The 22,740-nt window shown below is 38.5% G+C and overlaps 2 protein-coding genes across 51 annotated transcripts in view; one reads left to right on the top strand and one right to left on the bottom strand.

The window, feature by feature from the left end:
• LOC125726955 (NACHT, LRR and PYD domains-containing protein 3-like) overlaps positions 1–22,740 on the bottom strand; it is a 143,498-nt gene that overhangs the window by 58,312 nt on the left and 62,446 nt on the right. For 8 of the 50 annotated variants that reach the window (XM_049003445.1, XM_049003444.1, XM_049003483.1 and 5 more), the window contains exons 1-3: positions 8,343–9,176; positions 2,920–3,033; positions 302–415 (exon numbers count right to left, since the gene is read on the bottom strand). In XM_049003445.1, coding sequence (XP_048859402.1) covers positions 302–415; positions 2,920–2,993 — 188 coding nt within the window. In that variant the 5' untranslated portion in view covers positions 2,994–3,033; positions 8,343–9,176. Of the gene's footprint in view, positions 1–301; positions 416–2,919; positions 3,034–4,035; positions 4,086–7,827; positions 7,850–8,342; positions 9,181–11,396; positions 11,542–22,740 lie in introns of those variants that run through there. The other 42 variants (XM_049003459.1, XM_049003486.1, XM_049003485.1 and 39 more) reach the window with 16 other exon arrangements.
• On the top strand, positions 15,621–22,103 carry LOC125726959 (uncharacterized). Its single transcript, XM_049003500.1, has 5 exons — positions 15,621–15,778; positions 18,478–19,504; positions 19,572–19,757; positions 20,626–20,718; positions 20,887–22,103. The coding sequence occupies exons 2-5, from the start codon at positions 18,482–18,484 to the stop codon at positions 21,205–21,207; spliced, it is 1,623 nt and encodes a 540-aa protein (XP_048859457.1). The 5' UTR covers positions 15,621–15,778; positions 18,478–18,481; the 3' UTR covers positions 21,208–22,103.

Here is a 22,740-nt window from a genome sequence, read left to right as displayed (position 1 = left end):
TAGAATTAGACTTGACTGGTGTTACTTTTTACCTGATTAAATATTTATTTGTTTCTTTATTTTTGTTATGTGGCCATTTTGTATAGGAGGGATGGTCTGCTGCTCGCCTCTAGTATAAAATAACTGGCTGATTGCAGAAAAAAAAGGTGAAGAAAGAAGATGGCGAGGTCTTTTTATGAAGCTACACATATTACAGTGCTGCCCACTGAGCAGCCCTAGCTAGGAGCCCAGGTTACTGTATGTTATGGCCTGACTATAGACCCAGAGAGACATGCATGCTAGTGGGCTGTAACACTGTTACCTCTCAGTGCTCTTTCTCTTACACCCCACAAGCATTTCAAATGAAGCTCTTCTTGTTCTTCTCTCCTTCTCCATTTTTCTGCTGATCCAGACCAGATGATTTCTGCTGGGGTCTCTGTGAACATGAAGGGAAAGTAGATACATAGATAAATACACAGTATCGAGGACTCAGCAATTCTACATCAAACTGACACACTGGGTGTCATGCCCGGCTCGTCCGCTCCTCGTGTGTGCCACGCCCCCTAATTACCCACGTGTGATTTCCTGATCGTGCCCAGTCGTGTCTTGTTTCCTGCTGCCTTGTTCCATGTATTTAAGTTCCTGTTTTGTACTAACCCATTGTCTGTCATTGATGTTAGTTGGCGTTACATGTCCCATGCTCCCTGTCCTTATTAAATCCCTGGTTTACCCCGACTTCCGCCTGTCTGCCTGCTTCCTACCCGTTCGCCTCGCACGATCGCCGCTCTGCCCGCGATCGCTGCCGTCTCCCGTGACACTGGGTCTCCATCCTGTTACGTGCTGTTAGTGTGACCTGCGTACGTCACTGAACGCCACTTTTGTCCTGTCCCACAGTTACAATGTCCGAGTCATTTTTCCGCACCTCATGTCTGGTACTCACACCAGAATACATACCTATTCTGCATAGGAACCCGAGGCTAATTCATACGTCTGCTTTGGGGCTGCAGACGGTCGTGCGCGGAAGCTTCTAGTCATACTATATTTGTCAGTGAATGCAAATAATAGCGGTGGGTGCATGCATGCAGCAGTGATATTCCACCAGACCAGAGGGGAGGTGTATAGCAACAAATTCAAATACGATGGGGTTACACTCCATTAAAACTATCATAAGGTGAAAATGCATTTTAATTCGGTACACCTAACGTAACAAACATCATAGCCTAGCCTAGCCCACCTTAATCATGCTTAGAACACTTATATTAGCCTACAACTGGGCAAAAAAATTCACGTGAAGCCTATTTTACAATAAAATGTTGAATATCTTATGCAATTTATTGAGCAATGTACTGAAAAGTGAAAGACATTTACCCATTGTAAGGTCAAAATATCATCAGACTATCGTAACCCAGGGAGCTTCTGTACAAGCAATGTAGTGAAAGTGGTAAACTTTTTATGAATAAAGTTAGAATCGCCTTGGAGGCTATTCTGAAATCCTTACAACAAATTTTTCTTGCACGCCCCCACCTCCCAGGGGGATTTTATGACCAAGATTTCAAAATGCCAGAATTGTGTTGCTTCTGAAAATACCGTATACTCCTGGTAATTTATAGGTAATTTTCATTTGTATTTCAGTTAAATTTTTTTTTAATTATTTTTCATTTCCTTTTATTTTCCTTCCGTTTTATTTTGTGGTAATAACACTGGCCCCAGCAAGCCCAATGCCCCTGAACACACAGACTGGTCTCACAAGCAGATAATCTACTCTTGAGTCATTCTGTAATGGATATACAGGAGGAATCAGGCAAACCAGTTTTTTCTAGCTCTGTGCCGAGGACTGAAATATAAAATCCACTTTGCAATTAAATAACTTCCAATTCCAGCTCGCAGGAAGTCAGGATTTACAGTAATCCTCATCCATTTACATCACATGTTATTTATATCGAATACAGACAAAACTTTTGCTAAAATTCTCAGAGGTGATGGAATTTGTTAAAGGTGAAAATCGATGCATTTATTATAAGCACGGCAGCATATGGGTCAGTGGGCTAAGCTTGTGAGCCTATAATCAGATGGTCCCCGGTTCAAACCCAGCCTCAGCATGTCTGCGGGTCCTTGAGCAAGGCCCTTAACCCCCAGCTGCCTGGGTGCTGCTACGGGTGGCTGCCCTTCATGGTCAACTTACTTTACAAAAAAGAGCGAGTTGAGGGAGGAGCAAAGACGATTTCCCCACGGAGATCAATAAAGTATCGATTATTATTTTCCTCATAGCTTGTATGTGTCTCTGTGCCATTTGAATGAAAGTTTGAGCATTTTAAACAACGTTTGACAAACCCTCATGCTATAAATATAATTCATACAATGGGGATGGCGTCACACTGCTGGGTACAGGGGAGTCTGCTCTCTCCATCAGGACACTGTGTGCAGTGAGAGGAAACAAACCCTCATGGTATAAATATAATTCATACAATGGGGACGGCATCACACTGCTGTTTATCCTTCTGCTCTGCCTTCATGTACTTTGATATGCTGTGAAGCTCTTGATGTAAAGAGACTTATTTACAGTCCGGTATAATGTGAAATTAATTGTTTAACCTAAAACTTTAATTCCTATATGAAAGGCTTAGTATAATTGATAAGAACCTCTAGAATTAGACTTGACTGGTGTTACTTTTTACCTGATTAAATATTTGTTTCTTTATTTTTGTTATGTGGCCATTTTGTATAGGAGGGATGATCTGCTGCTCGCCTCTAGTATAAAATAACTGGCTGATTGCAGAAAAAAAAGGTGAAGAAAGAAGATGGCGAGGTCTTTTTATGAAGCTACACATATTACAGTGCTGCCCACTGACCAGCCCTAGCTAGGAGCCCAGGTTACTTTATGTTATGGCCTGACTATAGACCCAGAGAGACATGCAGGCTAGTGGGCTGTAACACTGTTACCTCTCAGTGCTCTTTCTCTTACACCCCACAAGCATTTCAAATGAAGCTCTTCTTGTTCTTCTCTCCTTCTCCATTTCTGTGCTGATCCAGACCAGATGATTCCTGATGGGGTCTCTGTGAACATGAAGGGTAAGTAGATACATAGATAAATACACAGTATCGAGGACTCAGCACTTCTACATCAAACTGACACACTGGGTCTCCATCCTGTTACGTGCTGTTAGTGTGACCTGCGTACGTCACTGAACGCCACTTTTGTCCTGTCCCACAGTTACAATGTCCGAGTCATTTTTCCGCACCTCATGTCTGGTACTCACACCAGAATACATACCTATTCTGCATAGGAACCCGAGGCTAATTCATACGTCTGCTTTGGGGCTGCGGACGGTCGTGCGCGGAAGCTTCTAGTCATACTATATTTGTCAGTGAATGCAAATAATAGCGGTGGGTGCATGCATGCAGCAGTGATATTCCACCAGACCAGAGGGGAGGTGTATAGCAACAAATTCAAATACGATGGGGTTACACTCCATTAAAACTATCATAAGGTGAAAATGCATTTTAATTCGGTACACCTAACCTAACAAACATCATAGCCTAGTCTAGCCCACCTTAATCATGCTTAGAACACTTATATTAGCCTACAACTGGGCAAAAAAATTCACGTGAAGTCTATTTTACAATAAAATGTTGAATATCTTATGCAATTTATTGAGCAATGTACTGAAAAGTGAAAGACATTTACCCATTGTAAGGTCAAAATATCATAACTCAGACTATCGTAACCCGGGGAGCTTCTGTACAAGCAATGTAGTGAAAGTGGTAAACTTTTTATAAATAAAGTTAGAATCGCCTTGGAGGCTATTCTGAAATCCTTACAACAAAATTTTCTCGCACCCCCCCACCTCCCAGGGGGATTTTATGACCAAGATTTCAAAATGCCAGAATTGTGTTGCTTCTGAAAATACCGTATACCACGGTAAAATGTCTAGACAGTATATATGATCTGGACAGCAAAAATTAGACATGCAGATACCTCCACACCTCCTACATCTATTCTTCTCCTGCTCTTTCTTGGCTGACCTCAGCTCTGTGAAAGTCACTGTTATCACTTACAGCAAACATCTAGTCGATTATCCTGGACACGTGCAGCCGGCGTTCGTGATCTCCGACAGACAAAAAAAAAATAGATTTATCATTCTAAGAATTTCAAATACTACTGACAATTATACTACAGACCCAGCCCATCGTTGATCTAGCAATTGACATTAGACAGCTGACACAGGCCTTTGGTTTAGGGTATGGTTAACTCGATTCAGATGGTAATTTTCGCCTGGGATCAATAAAGGTAATAGGGCTGCCGCTAACGACTATTTATCTATGGATTAATCTGTCGACTATTTTACTAATTGGTCAACTGATGTAAACGACTGAAAATCAAATCAAGCATTTAAGTAATTTTTATTTGACAAGAATAAACTGCATGTTTTTTCAGGTCTTTAGATAATGGACCCCAGCTTTTCGGCACTATACAATGTTACTGTATGCCTACAATACAGTAGAAACCATTTACAGTGATCATGTCAGTCAGGGTGAAATTGATCACTAGAAGCCGATGATCATTATGACCGATTTTTTTATTTTCTTCATTATGTCTCAGGCAGATTACAATCTAATTGACATTTGTATATTTATTACGACTATAAGGTAATAAAATTGACGTCACTGTTTATTGAATTTTATTGACAATTTCAATATAAGGTACTTAACTGGTTTCCTCCGGGTACTCCGGTTTCCCCCCACAGTCCAAAAACATGCTGAGGCTAATTGGAGTTGCTAAATTGCCCGTAGGTGTGCGTGTGAGAATGAATGGTGTGTGAGTGTGCCCTGTGATGGGCTGGCCCCCCATCCTGGGTTGTTCCCTGCCTCGTGCCCATTGCTTCCGGGATAGGCTCCGGACCACCCGCGACCCAGTAGGATAAGCGGTTTGGAAAATGGATGGATGGATGGATGGATGGATACTTAACTGTGTATAATCCAAATATGCTATAGTACAGTACAGCACATAATATTCAATTCAATTTTATTTATACAGCACATTTTCACAACATTAAATTGTATCAAACTGCTTGTTGTAGTATCGCTGCTGCATCTTAGTGGCTCGATTTCGGCGGTTTGACATCAGCCTTGATTAGACTATATTTGTCATTGTGAGAAAATGACTTTCTTCTTCCCCGTCATGTTTTATATGTACACAGAATTAGCCTCAGGTAGCTAGCCAGAAGTAGATGGGTTACCGCAAGGCAAAGTAGGATGATTACCGGTAAAGTAAAAAAGGAAACAAAGTGTTGATTTTTTCCAAGACCCAAAACAAACACTCCAAGCGGACTACTTGATTACTATAAGTGAATTATTTAAACAGTTTTTGTACAGGAATGATTCTTTCCCAAGTGATTTTATCCATATAAGTGGTTGACCACTATAACCATGATCACTATAAGCTGTTTCCACTGTATTAATGAGATTTTCGCAGATATTATTTTCGCCCACAATTCAATAAACAGATTAGCAGTATGCCTAAAATATTAACGAGATGCATATTATGATGCCGAAAAGTTAGTAATCGGTATAAATTTGTCGTATCTTTTTGCCTACTTAATTTGGTTAGCAGAAAACCATATGCTACTGTTTTGGTAAATCATGGAAGCAATAAGTACTAATGTTGCGGTGAAGAAAAGGACAATAGGAGATGGTGGGGTGCTGGTACTATTTGTAGATTAAAATGTTTTTTTTGTAGATTTTTTTGGTAAATATAATTTTCATTTTTATTTCAGTTAAATTTTTTTTTTTATTATTATTTTCCATTTCCTTTTATTTTCCTTCCGTTTTATTTTGTGGTAATAACACTGGTCCCAGCAAATCCAATGCCCCTGAACACACAGACTGGTCATCAATCAATATAGAATATGCCCAGACTCTAGCCTAAACATTTTCTCAAACACTTATTTCCATGGAATTTTCTAAGTTAGCAGGCAGACAACTTCATGGCTTTAATAATGAGAGTATTTAGTAACTACAAGGACAAAAGATATTAAAAAGCTCTCAGTATTAATGGCAACATGGTAGTTTCGCCTTTTCTGGCGGTCTATCATCCAGAATAGCGCCTGTGTATTTCCTCTTCAGGTGCTCGTGCACTGTGCAGGTGCCGTGGAATACATCGAAACTTTGCAGTGTAAAACCACTTTTTTGTTTAGGTCATCGACTATGTCAATTAATCACAGCAGCCCTAAAGGTTCATCTTAGTCCATAAGTTATAGCACAGCATATGGTACTATGATGTTCCAAAACAATGCTATTTATTCACTGAGTGGGGGCGTCCACACAATAAAAACTGCCAGTGAAATCCAAAGCAGTTTCGAGAATAGTGTCCCCTTTGAAGTAGGGGCTAGAGTCCACTGTGAGGTAGGGGGGTTGGGGCTAGAGGCCCCTGTAAGGTAAAGGCTAGAAGCCCCTGTGAGGTAAAGGCTAGAGTACCCTGTCAAGTAGGCGGGTAGGGGCTAGAGGCCCCTGTGAGGTAGGGGGTAGGGACTAGAGGCCCCTGTGAGGTAGCGGGGGTAGGGGTTTGAGGCCCCTGTGAGGTAAGGGCTAGAGGTCACAATACCGGTTTAAATAGCCTATACAACGTTCGGAAAGTGATGCAGCTGGAAACTGTTTAAGAGGGGACCTTTTTCACTGCTGTACCTCTAAAAATGTACCGCTAAAGATCAGAAAGGGAAGATATAGCTGATTTAGTAGTTGACAATAATGAGACACTGGGGTTGTTAAAAAATCGATTCTCAGATACTAATCGATATAAAAATTAGTATCTGATTAGATACTCGTTTTCACCATTATTGATACCAGCAGTGCGGTTTTCGCCTCATTCGTCACACTTCACACAGCACCACTACAGCGTAGGCGCATGTGCACACAAGCACAAACACATACTCACGCAGCCCCTCCCCTCCTCTCCTCTCAACAGCCTCTGAACGCATTCATGCTGGTTAACACACACATACCGTGTTGGCCGAACATGGCATATGCTGCAGCTGAAGGCTCTTCACAAGCTGCTTTAGTAAAAAAAAAATGCAGAAGTACCGGTATTTTGCAGACGAGCACGGAAAGGCTAAGGATGTCGATATGCCTCTGGTCTTTATGAGAAAGCTTGCGTTCCAGCAACACTGAACTATTAAACACTTTTCAATGTTTATAACATTGCAAAGTATTTTTTATAAAAATGTAATCATAATTTAATTTATTTTGAATCCATATCAAACACTGTACACCAGGGGTCTCCATCTCCAGTGCTGGAGAGATTCTGTCCAGTCAAACCTGTTCTCAGGTAAATACCAGGAACATGTGTGGCTCATCAGAAGCCAGGCAGGACAGAAACCTACTGAACAGTATCTCTCCAGGACTGGAGATAGAGACCCCCACTGTACGCACTGCGGACATTTTAATGGAAACAAAAGATTTGAAGAATCACTTATTGTCACAGACAAATGCTGTAGACCCCAAATTTGCATTTTTAAAATCAACCTTAGCACCCGTTGTCTCCAAAACTACAGGTTGTCCTAAAAACTTTACATACTTATGATCTTATTAATAAAGAAAAAAAGCAGTGCCCAAGTTGATGGAACAAACTCCAAATCCAGATTTCTAGGGCACGTTTCGGCTTCAGAAGACGTCCTAACAATCATTAATTACTTTAATACACGGTTGACTCAGGTCGCAAAATCCACGGGCGAACCCCCGTCTGTGTAAAAGTGAAGTTTGTGTCTCTAAAATCCACCGTGTGTTTATATTCCGGTAAAATGTGTGACACCCCGGTCGGTGTCCGCGAAGTGAGACTCATTCCTGTCATTCCACCACTTCCTGTTATTCAGCTGCGCTGTGGGAAGAATTTGACATTTGTTTACCGATCATTAAAATCAGACTTGCGTAATATTTGCTATAAACAGTTTAAATACGACTGCAAAGAATGATTACAACTAATCAACACCTTTCAGATTGGAGAACACAGAACAGATCCGTGGTAAAACCGTGATTTAATAAAATGTTAAGCCTTGAGTTTAACCCGAATGTTTCGGCACGATAGCAGTTATCCCCAACAATTAAAAAAATAAAAACTTAATATAGCTTCAAAATATTACAGCCTAGCCCCCAGTCCATGTTTACACATCACCGTATATTAGGTGAACTCATGGCCGAGCGTTAGTAATTAAATATTGATGTTAATTCGAAAACTCCTCTGTGACGCAGTAACATTATACTGTACGGACGTATAATCTCTAATTATGTTAAAAATATTAAATCTCACTAAAGTAGGCTGTGTGAAACATGTTTATTTTATTATTAGTTTCATCTATTAAGTATAATCTTACCTTGAAACACAGAATATCTTTATATTATTCCAGAATCATATTCACGTCTTCTTCTTGATAAAATGGCGACTTCGTCTGTAAAATGGCGCCACTTCCACTTTCGTTTACAGGAAATGATCAGTTAAGTATCGGACAAGAAATTGACACGGACTCAGCGGCACAGCGCAGGGTTAATAATTAGTAACAATAAGAATAATTCTTTTATAACATCCATTCAGGATTATCATGCATGTAAAAAGGGTACTGCACTTAAATCATTAACAGTGACGACTTGAGAAATTTATAAATGGGGAGAACAAAGCTATTGGGGGTATCAAAGACAAAACTGTGTAATTTTCTCAAAATGTATTAACTGTTGCAGCAAAGTTGAGGTTAAGATAAAACACTTGAATCACACTTAAACAGAGCTCTGGAGTTTCATCTACAGTTTGCAGTTACATCATATCTGTTTCGGGCGGAGCATGAGACCCGAGAGCCCCGCCTACCGCGTTCATCGGATCCTGTCCTACCACTCCCACCGTGTCTGCACTCCGTCTGTGTATCCATGTAACAACGTGCTTGATCACATGTAACTTATTTTGGAATTTACCCGGAAACAACAAATGCTATTTTCTGATTGGCTGGGTGGTGGCTATTAACTCTGTATAACTCGGGACAACTATGAACTCGGCGGAAAACTCAGCTCCGTATGCCTATGGCAAACCGTTTACATTTAATCGCTAGACTGGATATGTATTACAGATATCTGTAATTCAATTCTTGCTAGTCGAAAAGAGCATTTCAGATATCCACAATGGCATTCTTCCTATCCACAATTATCATTTCAGAACATTCTGGATATCTGCAATAGAATTCTTACAAGAAAAAACTCCCATTTCAGATATCTACAATACAATTGTTACTAGTCATAATTTTAATTTCAGATATCCAAAAAGATACAACCATTTTAGAAAAGCTATTGCGAATATCTAAAACGTAATTATGGATAGGAGTGTGACTTGTTCATCCATCCATCTATTTTTCAAACCACTTATCCTACTGGGTCGCGGGGGGTCCAGAGCCTATCCCGGAAGCAATGGGCACGAGGCAGGAAACAACCCAGGATGGGGGGGCCAGCCCATCGCAGGGCACACTCACACACCATTCACTCACACATGCACACCTACGGGCAATTTAGCAAGTCCAATTAGCCTCAGAATGTTTTTGGACTGTGGGGGGAAACCGGAGTACCTGGAGGAAACCCCACGACGACATGGGGAGAACATGCAAACTCCGCACACATGTGACCCAGGCGGAGACTCGAACCTGGGTCCCAGAGGTGTGAGGTGCTAACCACTGCACCACCATGCCGTGATTCGTCCATTAATCGTATATAACGTGACACCTTGGTGGGGGGTTATTCCTTACTTCTCAGCATGAGAAACACAAGGTGTGGCGTGTGAACTGGCTGAAATGCGTGTGTCTCATGATCAATGCGTGAGACTTCAAAGCCTATTTAAATATAACTGCTATTTTGTATCACAAACAATTTGTAAACAAAGTGTACAGCCATTGTATCTTGTACACAAAATAATATTTCTTTACATTTATGACAATACAGTGCAAGATGAACCATCTTTTACAAATATCAGCATTATCATTTACAGCAAACAAGATCGAATAAAGAATAAATGAACATATTAAGTTATCTGCTTTCACTGCATGGTTTTAACATGATGGCATTAGTAGGATGTCAGTTCCAATTACTGCTTGTAAAACGTTTATCAAATTCATCCTTGTTGAGAGAAGTTAATATCTATCTGATCATGAATCCCCCTTTGCTTCCACTGATCTATCACTGCATTTTCAGTACTGCTATCCTGTAATCCTCTATCAGCTGTAGGATGTCTATCTGGCAGAGAGCGGCACTCCGTGTATCTGCATGCCCACCTTGTACCAATAAGTCTTCCCTGGGCTGATGTAATAGATACATTTCTTTCTGAACTGCAGGCCACAGAACTAGATACAAAGTCATACATCTCCTGTAGCAGAGAAAAGAATTTATCTGCCTCAGACACTGATCACACTGCATCAACAAGAACGAAATTCAAACTCGAATGCCTTTATACACGTTTGTCTGTATGTATGTATGTATATTAGGGATGTAATAAGGGATGTAACGATACACTCAGTTCAAGATTCGATACGACTCACGATTCTGAGTTCACGATGCGATTTTCTAACGATTTTTTAGCAGAATGAGCTGCAGACAAATTTATTCAAAAATATTCCTTTATCTTTCTAAACTGTGCAAAACGTGCCCCTTTCTTAACAGTGCAACTGAAATTTAATAAAGTACTGTTTTAAAAAATCCCAAATCAAAATAAGTAAATAAAACAAATAAATAAACTAAGGCTTGCATGTGAAGCTTTTTTAGCGTGGTTTGCCCTTTTAATAATCTTCGCTCAGCTCACTGTGGTGCCGGTGGACATGCGGAAGTATGTTCGTTGGGCTATTTCTGTACGTTATCAGTCTTTTACAATGTTTGCACGCAGTTTTTGTCTTGTGTGTGCTTTTCTCGCCGTTTTAAAATTTAAATTTAATTTTAAAATCAGACTTGCGTAATATTTGCTATAAACAGTTTAAATACGACTGCAAAGAATGATTACAACTAATCAACACCTTTCAGATTGGAGAACACAGAACAGATGCGTGGTAAAACCTTTAATTTAATAAAATTAAAAGCCATGAATTTAACCCGGATGTTTCGGCACGCTAGCAGTTATCCCCAACACTTTAATAAAGAAAAAATTTATATAGCTTCAAAATGTTACAGCCTAGCCCCCGGTCCATGTTTGCGCAGCACCGTATATTAAGCAAACCCATGGCTGAGTGCAAGTAATTAAATATTATTGATGTTAATTCGAAAACTCTTCTGTGTCGCAGTAAGTGTAATGTACGGACGTATATTTAACCTCTAATTATGTTGAAAATATTAAATACCACTATACAAGTAGGCTGTGTTAAACATTAATTTTGTTATTAGTTAATTTTATCTGTCGAGTGTAATCTTACCTTGAAACGCAGAATATCTTTATATTATTCCTGGATTCTTGATAAAATGGCAACTCTGCCTTTAACGTGGCGCCACTTTCACTTTCGTTTACAGGAAATGATCAGTTAAGTATCAAACAAGAAATGGACGCTGACTCAGCGGCACAGCGCAGGGTTTTTTTTTTGGGGGGGGACATATTATCCATGTGACTTAATAATTAATAACAATAAGAGTAATTCCGTTATTCAGGATTATCATGCATGTAAAAAGGGGCACTGCAGTAACACTTTAACCATTAACAGTGACGACTTGAGAAATGTATAAATGGGGAGAACAAAGCTATTGGGGGTATCAAAGACAAAACTGTGTCATTTTATCAAAATTAATTAACTGGTGAAGCAAAGTTAAGGTCAAACTAAACACTTGAATCATACTTTCTTTTTATTTCCAATGCTCAACAAGTACAGGTAATATATATTTTACAGACAGCACATTAAATAAAAAACATACAGCCAGAGTTATTACAAAGTCAAAAATTATCATCTCAATACCAAATATGAGGGAACATTTCAGCACTATGTCTATACATCAAATAATTTAAAAACGTATCAAATGAAGATACAGTTCTGATTGCTTTTTTATTTTTAGACTTTCTGATTATATTTATACAATTTATTAGGTCTAATTTTTAAACAGGGAAAATTGCTTATATTTATTGTATTTACATATATGAATATTAAATTTTGGTAAGAGAAACATCAAATTAATAGTATTAAATTTACAGTGCATCCGGAAAGTATTCACAGAGCATGACTTTTTCCACATTTTATGTTACAGCCTTATTCCAAAATGGATTAAATTCATTTTTCCCTCAAAATTCTACACACAACACCCCATAATGACAACGTGAAAAAAGTTTGCCTGAGATTTTTGCAAATTTATTAAAAGTTAAAAAAACGGAGAGATCACATGTACATAAGTATTCACAGCCTTTGCCATGAAGCTCAAAATGGATTTCTGGTGCATCCTGTTTCCACCGATCATCCTTGAGATGTTTCGGCAGCTTAATTGGAGTCCAATATAAAATAACTATATTTATTTATAAAATAAATGTAATCCATTTTGGAATAAGGCTGTAACATAACAAATGTGTAAAAAGTGATGTGCAGTGAATACTTTCCGGATGTACTGTATTTGTATTCTTCCAGTCACAAAAAACATCTTTACAAGAAAACTGGAAATGCGTTCGTTTGGATCTTGTCGAGCATATCAGAGCAGAATTTTTCAGCAAAAGGGCAAGACCAAAATAAACGAACATTAGTTTCGCAGTCACATTCACAGAGAGAACAGCTGGTGTCGATCTCCATAATCTTTTTAGATTGAAAATATTTAGACGGATAAACTTTATGTGTCAATTTAAAGGTGACTTCTTTAAATTTATTTGTTAATAAAAACTTAGAAGGTAAAGTCCACACCTTGTTCCAAGGTATATTATCCACTATGCCATTCCAGTATGAAACAGCATATGGAACAGACATGTAGTTTTGGGTAAAGAATGTCTTAATTTTTAAATTATTATTTATTGAGAATCATGTAGAAAAACACACCTTACCAACAGCAGATTCAGCAGGATCCATAGATGAAACAGCCGAATTATTAGAGTAAAAATTGTTCAAAAATATAACTACTCCATCAGGGATTGCATCAAAATCACTGGCAAACTCTTTAGCACTTACTGGGATTTCAAAAACTGACAGAAACTTTGAATAGTTACAAAGCTGACCAGCCCTGCTAAATTGTTGACTTAATGAAAGTATATTGTTTATACCAATTCTCAAAAAATATGGATTTATGTTTGTATAGAATATCCCTGTTGTTCCAAATAAAATGGGATTGAGGAGAAAAGTTGTGTTTGAATATGAGGGACCAGGAGAGCAACATCTGTTTATGAAAGTTTGACAAGTTTAGGGGGATTCTACTTTAACTTTAGTTTATGTTATCTTCACATAAGGACTTATTAGCTTCTGTTAAAACTTTACAATTTTCAATGGAGTCCAACAAAGAATCGGTCTTTTCACTAGAATAAGTTGAAAAATAAACCATCTTAAAGAAATGTCATGCCCGGCTCGTCCGCTCCTCCTGTGTGCCACGCCCCCTGATTACCCACGTGTGCTTCCCTGATCGTCCTCAGCTGTGTCCGATTATTTTGATCAGTCTTGTCTATTTCAGTCCGTGTCTTACCTCAGTTCCTCGTCTGTCATTGATGTTGCTGTGCGTCAGTGTCTTGTCCTGCCCTAGCCCCGCAATAAACCTCTAGTTTACCCCGACTTTGGCCGTCCTGCCTGATCCTTGCCTGCCTGCCTGCCCGTGCGATTACCCGCGTTCAGCGAAATCGTGACAAGAAATTACCACAAAAGCAAGCAATTGGGTCTATAGTAATGGTACCATCAACGATTAACTAGTGAAGACTTGTAAGATCACACATGCACATATAACAAAGCTTAAATTCCAGGTGGCCTGAGACAAGGCCTACCCTGGTACGAGAGGCACACATTGGCCTAGGCCTCAAAGGGGGTTCGTGACCCCAGAGACAGACACACTTAAACACACACAGATAACAAGGGAGGCCAGCACTCCAACTTTTATTGCTCAAAGTTTTAACGACCTACAGACAGCAGAGTGGACCTCAAGGACAGGGGTCCCTTGACTTGGCACACAACCTCCGCCCCAGACATCCTGCCTTACACACCACTCACCCAACACCCTAAAGAAAGTTTCTTTTAAGTTTGGCTGTTGTATATCTGTATATTTATTTACCCATGACTACTAGTGTCAATATACAGATAGGTTATGTTTGTAATGTGTCCTAACTTTCAAAGATTCTTTTTCTTTGACTGACAAACCTCCCGCCCCCCCCCCCTTTTCTTTTCCACATTCCTCAGCAGCCCTTATCTGATCTTTGTATTCTACCCTGCCTATCTAAGGGTAAGATGTGTTGTTGGAATGAGGATATGTAATATAATGTCTGTATGAAGGGTAACATCTGTTGAGGTGCAACCTAGACCACCTATACCATATACTGGTGTGAGTAATACAACATAATATAATGACATAATATAAGTAATCATTAATTAATCATTACAGATGGGATTCAGTGTGAACCGCTAGGCTGGTATGGCATGTTTGGTATCAAACCGACTGAAAATCACTCCAGTTTCCAAATCTGGTCAGTGAAATCTGGTCATGAAAGTGAATATATCAAAAGTTAAACCAACCTAACGAAAATCATCAATACAAGGGAAATCAGTCTGGTCATAAATCTCAAAAGGACTGATACAGACCCCCTTCCGAAATGGATGGTCAGCCATTGGTCCAGGACTCGAATTCCTGGTCACTCCTAATTACGAACCTTACACTATAAAATCTGGCACCTCAGAACAAAGCCAGGAGAGAGAAAGGTGTAGAACATCAGTGGAGCGGAGGAGAGCGGAGCAGAGGAGAGCGGAGGAGAGGAAACAAAGACCATCAGCCCAGGAGAAGAGAAGCCCACACTGTAAAATCTAACAATCATTTTAACTTATTTCTTTATGTTGACTTTACTTAATGTGGAGTTATTTGTTTACCTTACTGATGTATATGTAGTAATCCTTACTATTTGCCTTCAAAGTCCTATTTACTCAAATATATCTATTTACTGTAATATGATTTGTTTGAGTGCCATTTTGTTCAGAAAACTTTCGGTGTATTTGGTCAGTTTCCATTATACTATCATTTTAGCGTTGGAAGATCCCGACCTTTAAGAACCTACATGGGCTAATCCAAACACAAAAGCTAAATTAATAAATAAAAGTCAGTAGAGGAACTATGAATGAGATATGAATGAGAGTGATAAGAATATGTTCTTTGTTTAAAAAAAGATAGTTTAATAATGAGTATTTTTAAAAGGGGAATTCATCAATGTTCAAGATTCACACTAGATCATTTAAAACCAGATCAAGCAATGTTAAAATGATTAAAAGCGTTTTAAATATCATTAAGAGTAATGGCGTCATATAATATAGAAAAATAATTTCTAAACTTCGTCGTTATTGTACACCAGGACAATAGGTGGCTAAATGGTCTAAAAAAGAGCAAAATAAATAAATAAATAAATAATCGGCGAGCAAGACTCGCGTAAAGCGGCGAAGAAAAGAAGAAGGATTTTAATTGGATGAAAAGTTTTCTACCGCGGGGGGTAACAGCCGTTAGAGAAAGGGCTCGTGCATCGCGCCAATTTCGCTTGTAAAAAGACGTTTCTGTCAGCATTTCAGCAGCAAAGAAGGAGGAAATCGAACGGAGGAGAATAACCAACGAACTGTGACTTCGGGAACATTCTGGAATCCAATGCCGTGTATTTGGCCGTGTAAGTATTGTTCATATCACTCAGATAGAAGAGTGCTTTTACTGAAGCACTACAGATTAAATCATGGAAATTACACTCGTATATCGCCAGTCCCGTGCTTGTATAAAGACTGTTTGTGCACATTTAAGTCTTTTAATGCTCTAAAAGTGCATGTATCCACTTGGCACGCATCAGATTTTGGGAAAGCAATTGTTGAAAAAAAGGTGTTTCACTGTCAGTTATGCGATTTTGCACAACCTTGTACAAAGGCGGATTTTTTTACTCACCTCCGAAAGCATGTAAAACTGCAGCAAAGTGTTGTGTGTCCATTCGAAGGGTGTCATTTTCAAAGTAATGTTTATTCAACTTTTAATGCACATAGATCAAAGCAGCATGACATGAATTGTAAATTTAAGCCCTCAATAGTGAATCATGTTGCTAGTAGCACACTGATTGGTGAAGACACATTTGTGGAGGAACTGCTTCCTGATGAGGATCTTGAAATACCTTTCACTAAAACAGGAGAAGATCTTGAGAGCCAGCTGGAACGTTGCATTGCTTCTCTTTTTCTAAAGATGCAAACAATACTCCACATTTCAGAGACTGCCTTGAAGGAAGTGACAGAACAAATCAATCAGATATTTCTGTTATCTCAGCCACTGCTAAAGAGCACAATTTTGCCAGTTCTTAGGAAATATTGTGGTGATGTTTCAGAAACACTTGTGCGCGAGGTCATCAGTGCCATTAATGAATCAAATGCTTTCCTTAAATGCACTAGCAATGATGGATCATTGTCTACTTCTGCAAAGAGAGAATCATATGTCTTGAGAGAATTCCCAATTGTAATGCCAGTTGAATATAAAATTAATGGTTCGCAAACCGTTGTTTATGTCCCAATTTTGAAGATGCTCCATGCAATGTTAAGCGATGGAAACATAATGGATAAAGCATTATCAACTGAAGTGGGACAGTCACCTGATTATACCTCATACAGAGATGGTTCATGTTTTAAGGAAAATCCATTCTTCATTGAAGAAGAGTTCCGCATTGCACTTTGCTTGTATATTGATGATTTTGAAGTGGCAAATCCCCTGGGAACATCTAAAAAAAAACACAAGATGTGTGCCATTTACTGGTTACTCCACAATCTGCATCCAAAGTATCGTTCGTCTCTCCATTCAATACAGCTTGCCATCCTTTGTAAGACCAGTGTGGTCAAGGACCATGGTTATGGCAAAATTCTCCATCCTCTCATCCAAGATCTTGTAACACTTGAGGAGCAGGGCCTTTACCTGCAACGGATTGGAGCAAGCATTAAAGGCACTGTATTGTTTGTAGCAGCAGACAATTTGGCAGCTCATTCTCTTGCAGGTTTTTATGAGAGTTTTACGGCTAATCATATGTGCAGATTTTGCATGGCCACCAGGGATGAACTGCAGGTCAGTGAAGTACAGTCTGGTTTTTCCCAGCTCCGAACAAAAGTGACTCATGACAAGCATGTAGAAGATGTTGCTGTGAATCCCACCTTGTCCAAAGAGTGTGGAGTTAAGTCTAGCTGCATACTTAGTGAGAATCTGAAACATTTTCATGTAGTGGATGGTTTCCCACCAGATATCTTACACGATCTTTTAGAAGGTCTTGTGCCTTTTGAATTATCACTTTGTTTTCAGAAGCTAATCGACCAAAAATACATTTCTTTGGAGTCTTTAAATAAGGCGATCAAAGAGTTTCCTTACACATTTACAGACAAAACAGACCGGCCTCAGATTATACCCAAGAGTCACACAGCAAAGTCAACAATTTTAGGCAATGCCCATGAAAATTGGACTCTTCTTAGATTACTTCCTTTTTTGATTGGACACAATGTCCCTGAAGGTGACCTGTTCTGGGAGCTGATCATGACTCTTAAAGATGTGGTTGAACTAGCCACATCTCCAAGATTTTCAGAAGACTCACTGGCTTTTTTTGAAATGAAGATCTCAGAACATCGCCATTTGTTTCAGACACTGTTTCCCTCTACAAGACTTCGGCCCAAACATCACTACCTAGAGCATTATCCCAAACTAATTCGAATTTTTGGACCATTAATAGATGTTTGGACCATGCGCTTTGAGGGGAAACACAAATTCTTCAAAAAAATTGTCCATGCAACACAAAACTTCAAAAATGTGTGTCTCACACTGGCAGTAAGACACCAAAGAATGATGGGTTTCCACTTAGCTTCTCCATCTTTTTTCAAACCACCAGTGGAAATCCAAAAATTGAAAGCTGCTGTTGTTTCTTCATTCCCTGACAATGTGCAGCAGTCCCTCTTTCAGATGAATGGTCAGCAAAACACTGTTTTGGTAGCATCTTCAGTATGTTTGAATGGGATTAAGTATGTACCAGATATGATTGTTTCAGCTGGCTCGTGCTCCGGTCTCCCAGAATTCAGACAGATTACAAAATTTGTAGTTATTAACACTCATGTTGTGTTTGTCTGCAGACAATTGACCTCATGGTATAATGAACACTTAAGGTCCTATGAGCTTTGTGGCAGTCATTTAAGTCCCCATTCAGTCACTGAACTGTCTGAATTGAATGATGTTTTCCCGCTCTCAGCTTACCCAGCCAGAGGAAAACCTTTTGTCACATTAAAACGGTATATTTTATGCTAAATAATAAATATATGAGAACACATTTCTTAACCAAACATGCCTTTTTTTCTTTTTTTTTAATAGAGGGATGCTCAGCATGGACCGAGGACTAGTTCTCCGAATTATCATTAATGATGGAGATATACGTAAATTAACCTTGCCAGATAAGCCTAGCTCGGTAGAAACTTTTACAATTGAGGTAAAAGAGAAACTTCAGTTGACTTGTGACTTCACATTGCAGTATGAAGATCCTGACTTCAATAATGCACTCTGCAATCTCAGTGATATGAGTGATCTTCCTAACAAAGCAACACTGAAAGTTATTCCTCATGTTACTTTGGTGAATTTTGAAATTAATGAACAGATAACTTGTTCAGCAAATGAGACGCCTAGCAGAGCAGAGTCCACCCACAGCACTTCTGATACAGAAATTTTGTCATCTGCCAGTTCAAACTCGTCCAGCAAACATCAGTGGCCCAAGTCTTTTGAGATTCCTGACTTTTCGGTTGACATTAACTACAGACTGCGACAAGGAGACCTACTTCATATGAGGGATGGAATTTATCTTACTGTTTCAAGAGACATGAAACATGAAATACTGCAAAAGTTGGCAGAGTGCATGTACTCATATAAAGCATACCCTACTGATGAAGATTTTGCTGAAGTTGCAACAGCCCTTATAAACAAGCATCCGTGTCTTCGAGAGCAAGGATCATTAACAGGGTGCGGAGGGTGGAAAAATAGTCTCAAATTTAAGATGGGCAATTACCGGTCAAAACTCCGTAAAGCTGGATGCCTTGATGTCTCTGTTAATGGAGGAAGAAGGGGCAAGTACTCTCCTGAAGGACAGCCTCCAAAACAAAACATTAAAAAACCACGAAGAGATGAAAGAAATTACCTTCCTGATTTTCCTTTGGGAAAGGATAAAATATCTCTTGAAAAAGATAGAGAACTGCTTGTTGAAGAAATGCGAAAAAGATTGCCAAACAAGACCATGGTCGCCCAAAAGATGGACCAAACATTTCCCTTACGAAGGAAAGAAATCGTGGAAACAGAGCCACCAATCAGAACAATGATGGAACGCTGGCCAGCACTTTTTACTGAGCGTGAGGTAAGAAATCTTATTGTGATTGGCTATTTGCATATGTTTCATTGGTTAAATGATTTTCTGTTTTTAGGTTTTTGCAGAATTTACTCGGATTGCCTGCAAGAATCTCCAGAGTGAATTCTTTGATGAACTTGACAGACACACACCTCGTCTAATGAAGATTTTTCGGTCTAAAACTGGAACCCTGGGTCAGACCTTATCAAAATTACTAGAGCAAGTTGAGTCAAGAAGAAACGCCAATCAAACATCAAATCAGGTATGATTATTCATGTGTGAATGAGACTTAATTTCTTGCTGCTACTGCATGTCTTTACTGAGCTTCATGTCATCCCAGATGTATAAGATGCGTTAAAAAAAATAAGGATATTTATTTGACCATGTTAATCAGCCATTTTCTTAAGTGATGCAAAGGGTGGGGGGACAAAACTAATATTCAGAATTTTATTTTTAAATCCAAATCAATGTTTCCAGTATAATGTTATTAGGACGATCACCAAGGGCACATTGTGATGTAAGCAAATTTAAAACTTGTGCAAGAATTGATGATCTTCCATGCTTCCAACATTACTTCTCATACTAACCCATTGACCTAACCTTAACACCACAAACATCATGGGGTCACAACACCCCCCTGCATGATTACTCTCGTGACAGACTGAAAGCATTGATTTTGCAGTTTAAAACTTTACAAATATTACTGTGTTTCTTGCACCCACCTATATTTTTTTCTTTAGAAAGACTATGATTTGTCCATGTGGGTCATATGAATTATTGTCATGATCACTGTGTTATTTAAGCATCAAACTAGTAGCCCATTTTATATATAACCCCCCGAAAAAATTATTTCCTTAAAATCTTTGTATTTGCCTGAAGAAAGTCATATAATTGGACATGGCATGATTGAATAATTTAAATTATTCCTTTAAATTATTGTACTATTCTTCATGATTTTATAAATGTTAATAAAAAAACAGTTCATCAAAATAAGATTTAATGTCATATTTTAATTTGCAAATAAAAATACTAAAATGAAACATGGTTCCTTCAAGAAACTACACTGTTACAAATTACCAGCAATGCCATTTTTTACACACTCTGATTCATAAACGCCTCTGTTTTTTCAGGAAACGGAAGTTACAATTCGACGCACTGTGGTTCTTCGTGGTCTCCCTGTCCTTCTTGGGGACAACCCCTCAGAATTTTTTAAGGTTTGCTTTGTAAGTATAACTGTAAAATTTTATGATTAATATTTAAACTTTTTTTATATGGTTAATGAATTTTGACTGTTTTTTTGTGACCAATACTATAGAAAAATCTAATGTACAGCTCTACTGTCTATTTGATATATTTACTTTATTTATTTTTTTATATTCATATCTATTTAGGACTCAGAAGAAAACAACATTGAGCAGATTCCTGTTGGCATTCTGTTAGTCGACAATGAAGACTCTCCTCACTGCTCTTCGTTGATCCGTGTACGTCCAGTCTCCACTGCTATCATCATAGAGGGAGGTATTGTTATGGATGATGTCAGGGACCTGCCTCTTGCTGTTTGTCTCTTGTTTGGACTATCATATGCACTCCATCTTGATTACCCAAAGAACATGAAGAACACATTCAACTTCATCCAGCAAGTCATGCTTGATCTGGGATCGAAGTCATTGAAACCAAAACTTCAGACTTTGAAGAACCAGTTATTTGCTTAAATCAACACATTTAGGTCAAAATCATCTGACCTGCAGTTCACATAGCCACTACTGGGATGACATGATTCATGTCATCACACATGTCATAGCAAGAAAAAAATTATTTGTTTAATTCTACTTTTTGAATAGATTCAGTTGTGTTCAGCATTAATCTTTGTGTAATAGGCTTAAAATATTTAAGTTATAATTTATATAATTTATTTTCATTGTTTGACATATATTAATGGATCACAGTATCCTTGTATTATTGTTATTGTGTATCAGTCAGCATGGTCTGCTTAAAAGCACTTTAAATGAGGATTGTGCTATACGAATGTAGAGATGTTTAGACAGCAGAGGTTTTTCATTCAACCGTTCTGTTGACTTTATTTCTGGGATGACAGTTCAGTGGAGCTACATAGTTTTCCTAAGACATTCTGCATGGTGTATGGAGTGTTGGATATTTTTTGGTCACAATCTTCAGTATGATCATTTTAAACTTGCATAACTATTATTATACTATTATTATCTCCCTTCTCAGGTTTCCACATTAGACATGTTTTGTGCTTTTAATTAAGACAACCTTGAATTACTACTGCACCCTACGGCAGAACTGATTTGTCCTGATTTTGAAGGTTGCCATTTGCTTTGCTCTTTGCACTTTTGTGTGGTCAATCAAAATAAAAATTGAAAACAATGTTATTGTTTCTTAGAACCAGGTGCAGGAGTGGGATTAGAAATGCTGAGAGAATTTCATCTTTAAAAGTTAATAAATTGTTATTTAGTATTTTGTTTGAAGCAGTTAGCGCTCAGTAAAAAAGAATTCTGTGCATTTGCCAGTGAATCATAATAAACCTATGACTGAACAGTCAATTTTGATGCAGGACTTTTCGTTTAGCACCCAGTGGCAGTCATCCAATAAATGATAGTAATGTGTGTTGATTCAGATTTTCTCAATTGTTTCAGACATTTCTGCTGTAATCAACATTTTGAAAAAATAAATGTTTTGAAGCGATCTAAATGGAGACCTGTGATTTTTACTAGTTGCAATGTATTTGAAACTGTAAATAAAATTAAATAGGAAAATAGCTATAATTTTATTGATAAATTATAATAATTATTGTTATGCTATAGGTTAACTTTACTGGTACCATTCCTCAAATCACAGATTCAGTTAAGTTAATAAAACTTAAATACTTTAAGTAAATGTGACTGGATACAAGTAAGGTATACTTTTAATACGTAAGTAAATATGACTCAAATAACACTTGATATGATGAAGTTAATATTACTTAATTGAATTAAGGCAACGAGTTTGCACAATTTAATTAAGTAAACTTAACAAATTACTTTTTACAGTGCACAAGCAGCCCTCCTGAAGCCTATCAGTGAAGACCCAACTGGACAAAGAACTGAAACTCAGCCCAAGCTTCACCAGGAGAGAGAATCAGAGGGGCTCCACTCCAACAACCGCTGCAAACACCGCGCCTCCCTGAGTGCCATCACCCATCAGCTCATCAGCCACTGCAACCAGCTGCCAAGACCCCCCCCTTT

This window comes from Brienomyrus brachyistius, unplaced genomic scaffold (genome assembly GCF_023856365.1).
Source record: "Brienomyrus brachyistius isolate T26 unplaced genomic scaffold, BBRACH_0.4 scaffold81, whole genome shotgun sequence".
NCBI lineage: Eukaryota > Metazoa > Chordata > Actinopteri > Osteoglossiformes > Mormyridae > Brienomyrus > Brienomyrus brachyistius.
Note: the sequence above shows the minus strand (reverse complement) of the source record. Positions and strands in the feature narration are given on the sequence as shown.

Bases quoted from the DNA above. Each gene is read 5' to 3' on its own strand.
- LOC125726959 (XM_049003500.1), top strand. From the start codon at position 18,482: ATGCTCAGCATGGACCGAGGACTAGTTCTCCGAATTATCATTAATGAT. The intron at 19,505-19,571 runs GTAAGAAATCTT...TTCTGTTTTTAG, and splicing joins CACTTTTTACTGAGCGTGAG to GTTTTTGCAGAATTTACTCG. The intron at 19,758-20,625 runs GTATGATTATTC...CTGTTTTTTCAG, and splicing joins CCAATCAAACATCAAATCAG to GAAACGGAAGTTACAATTCG.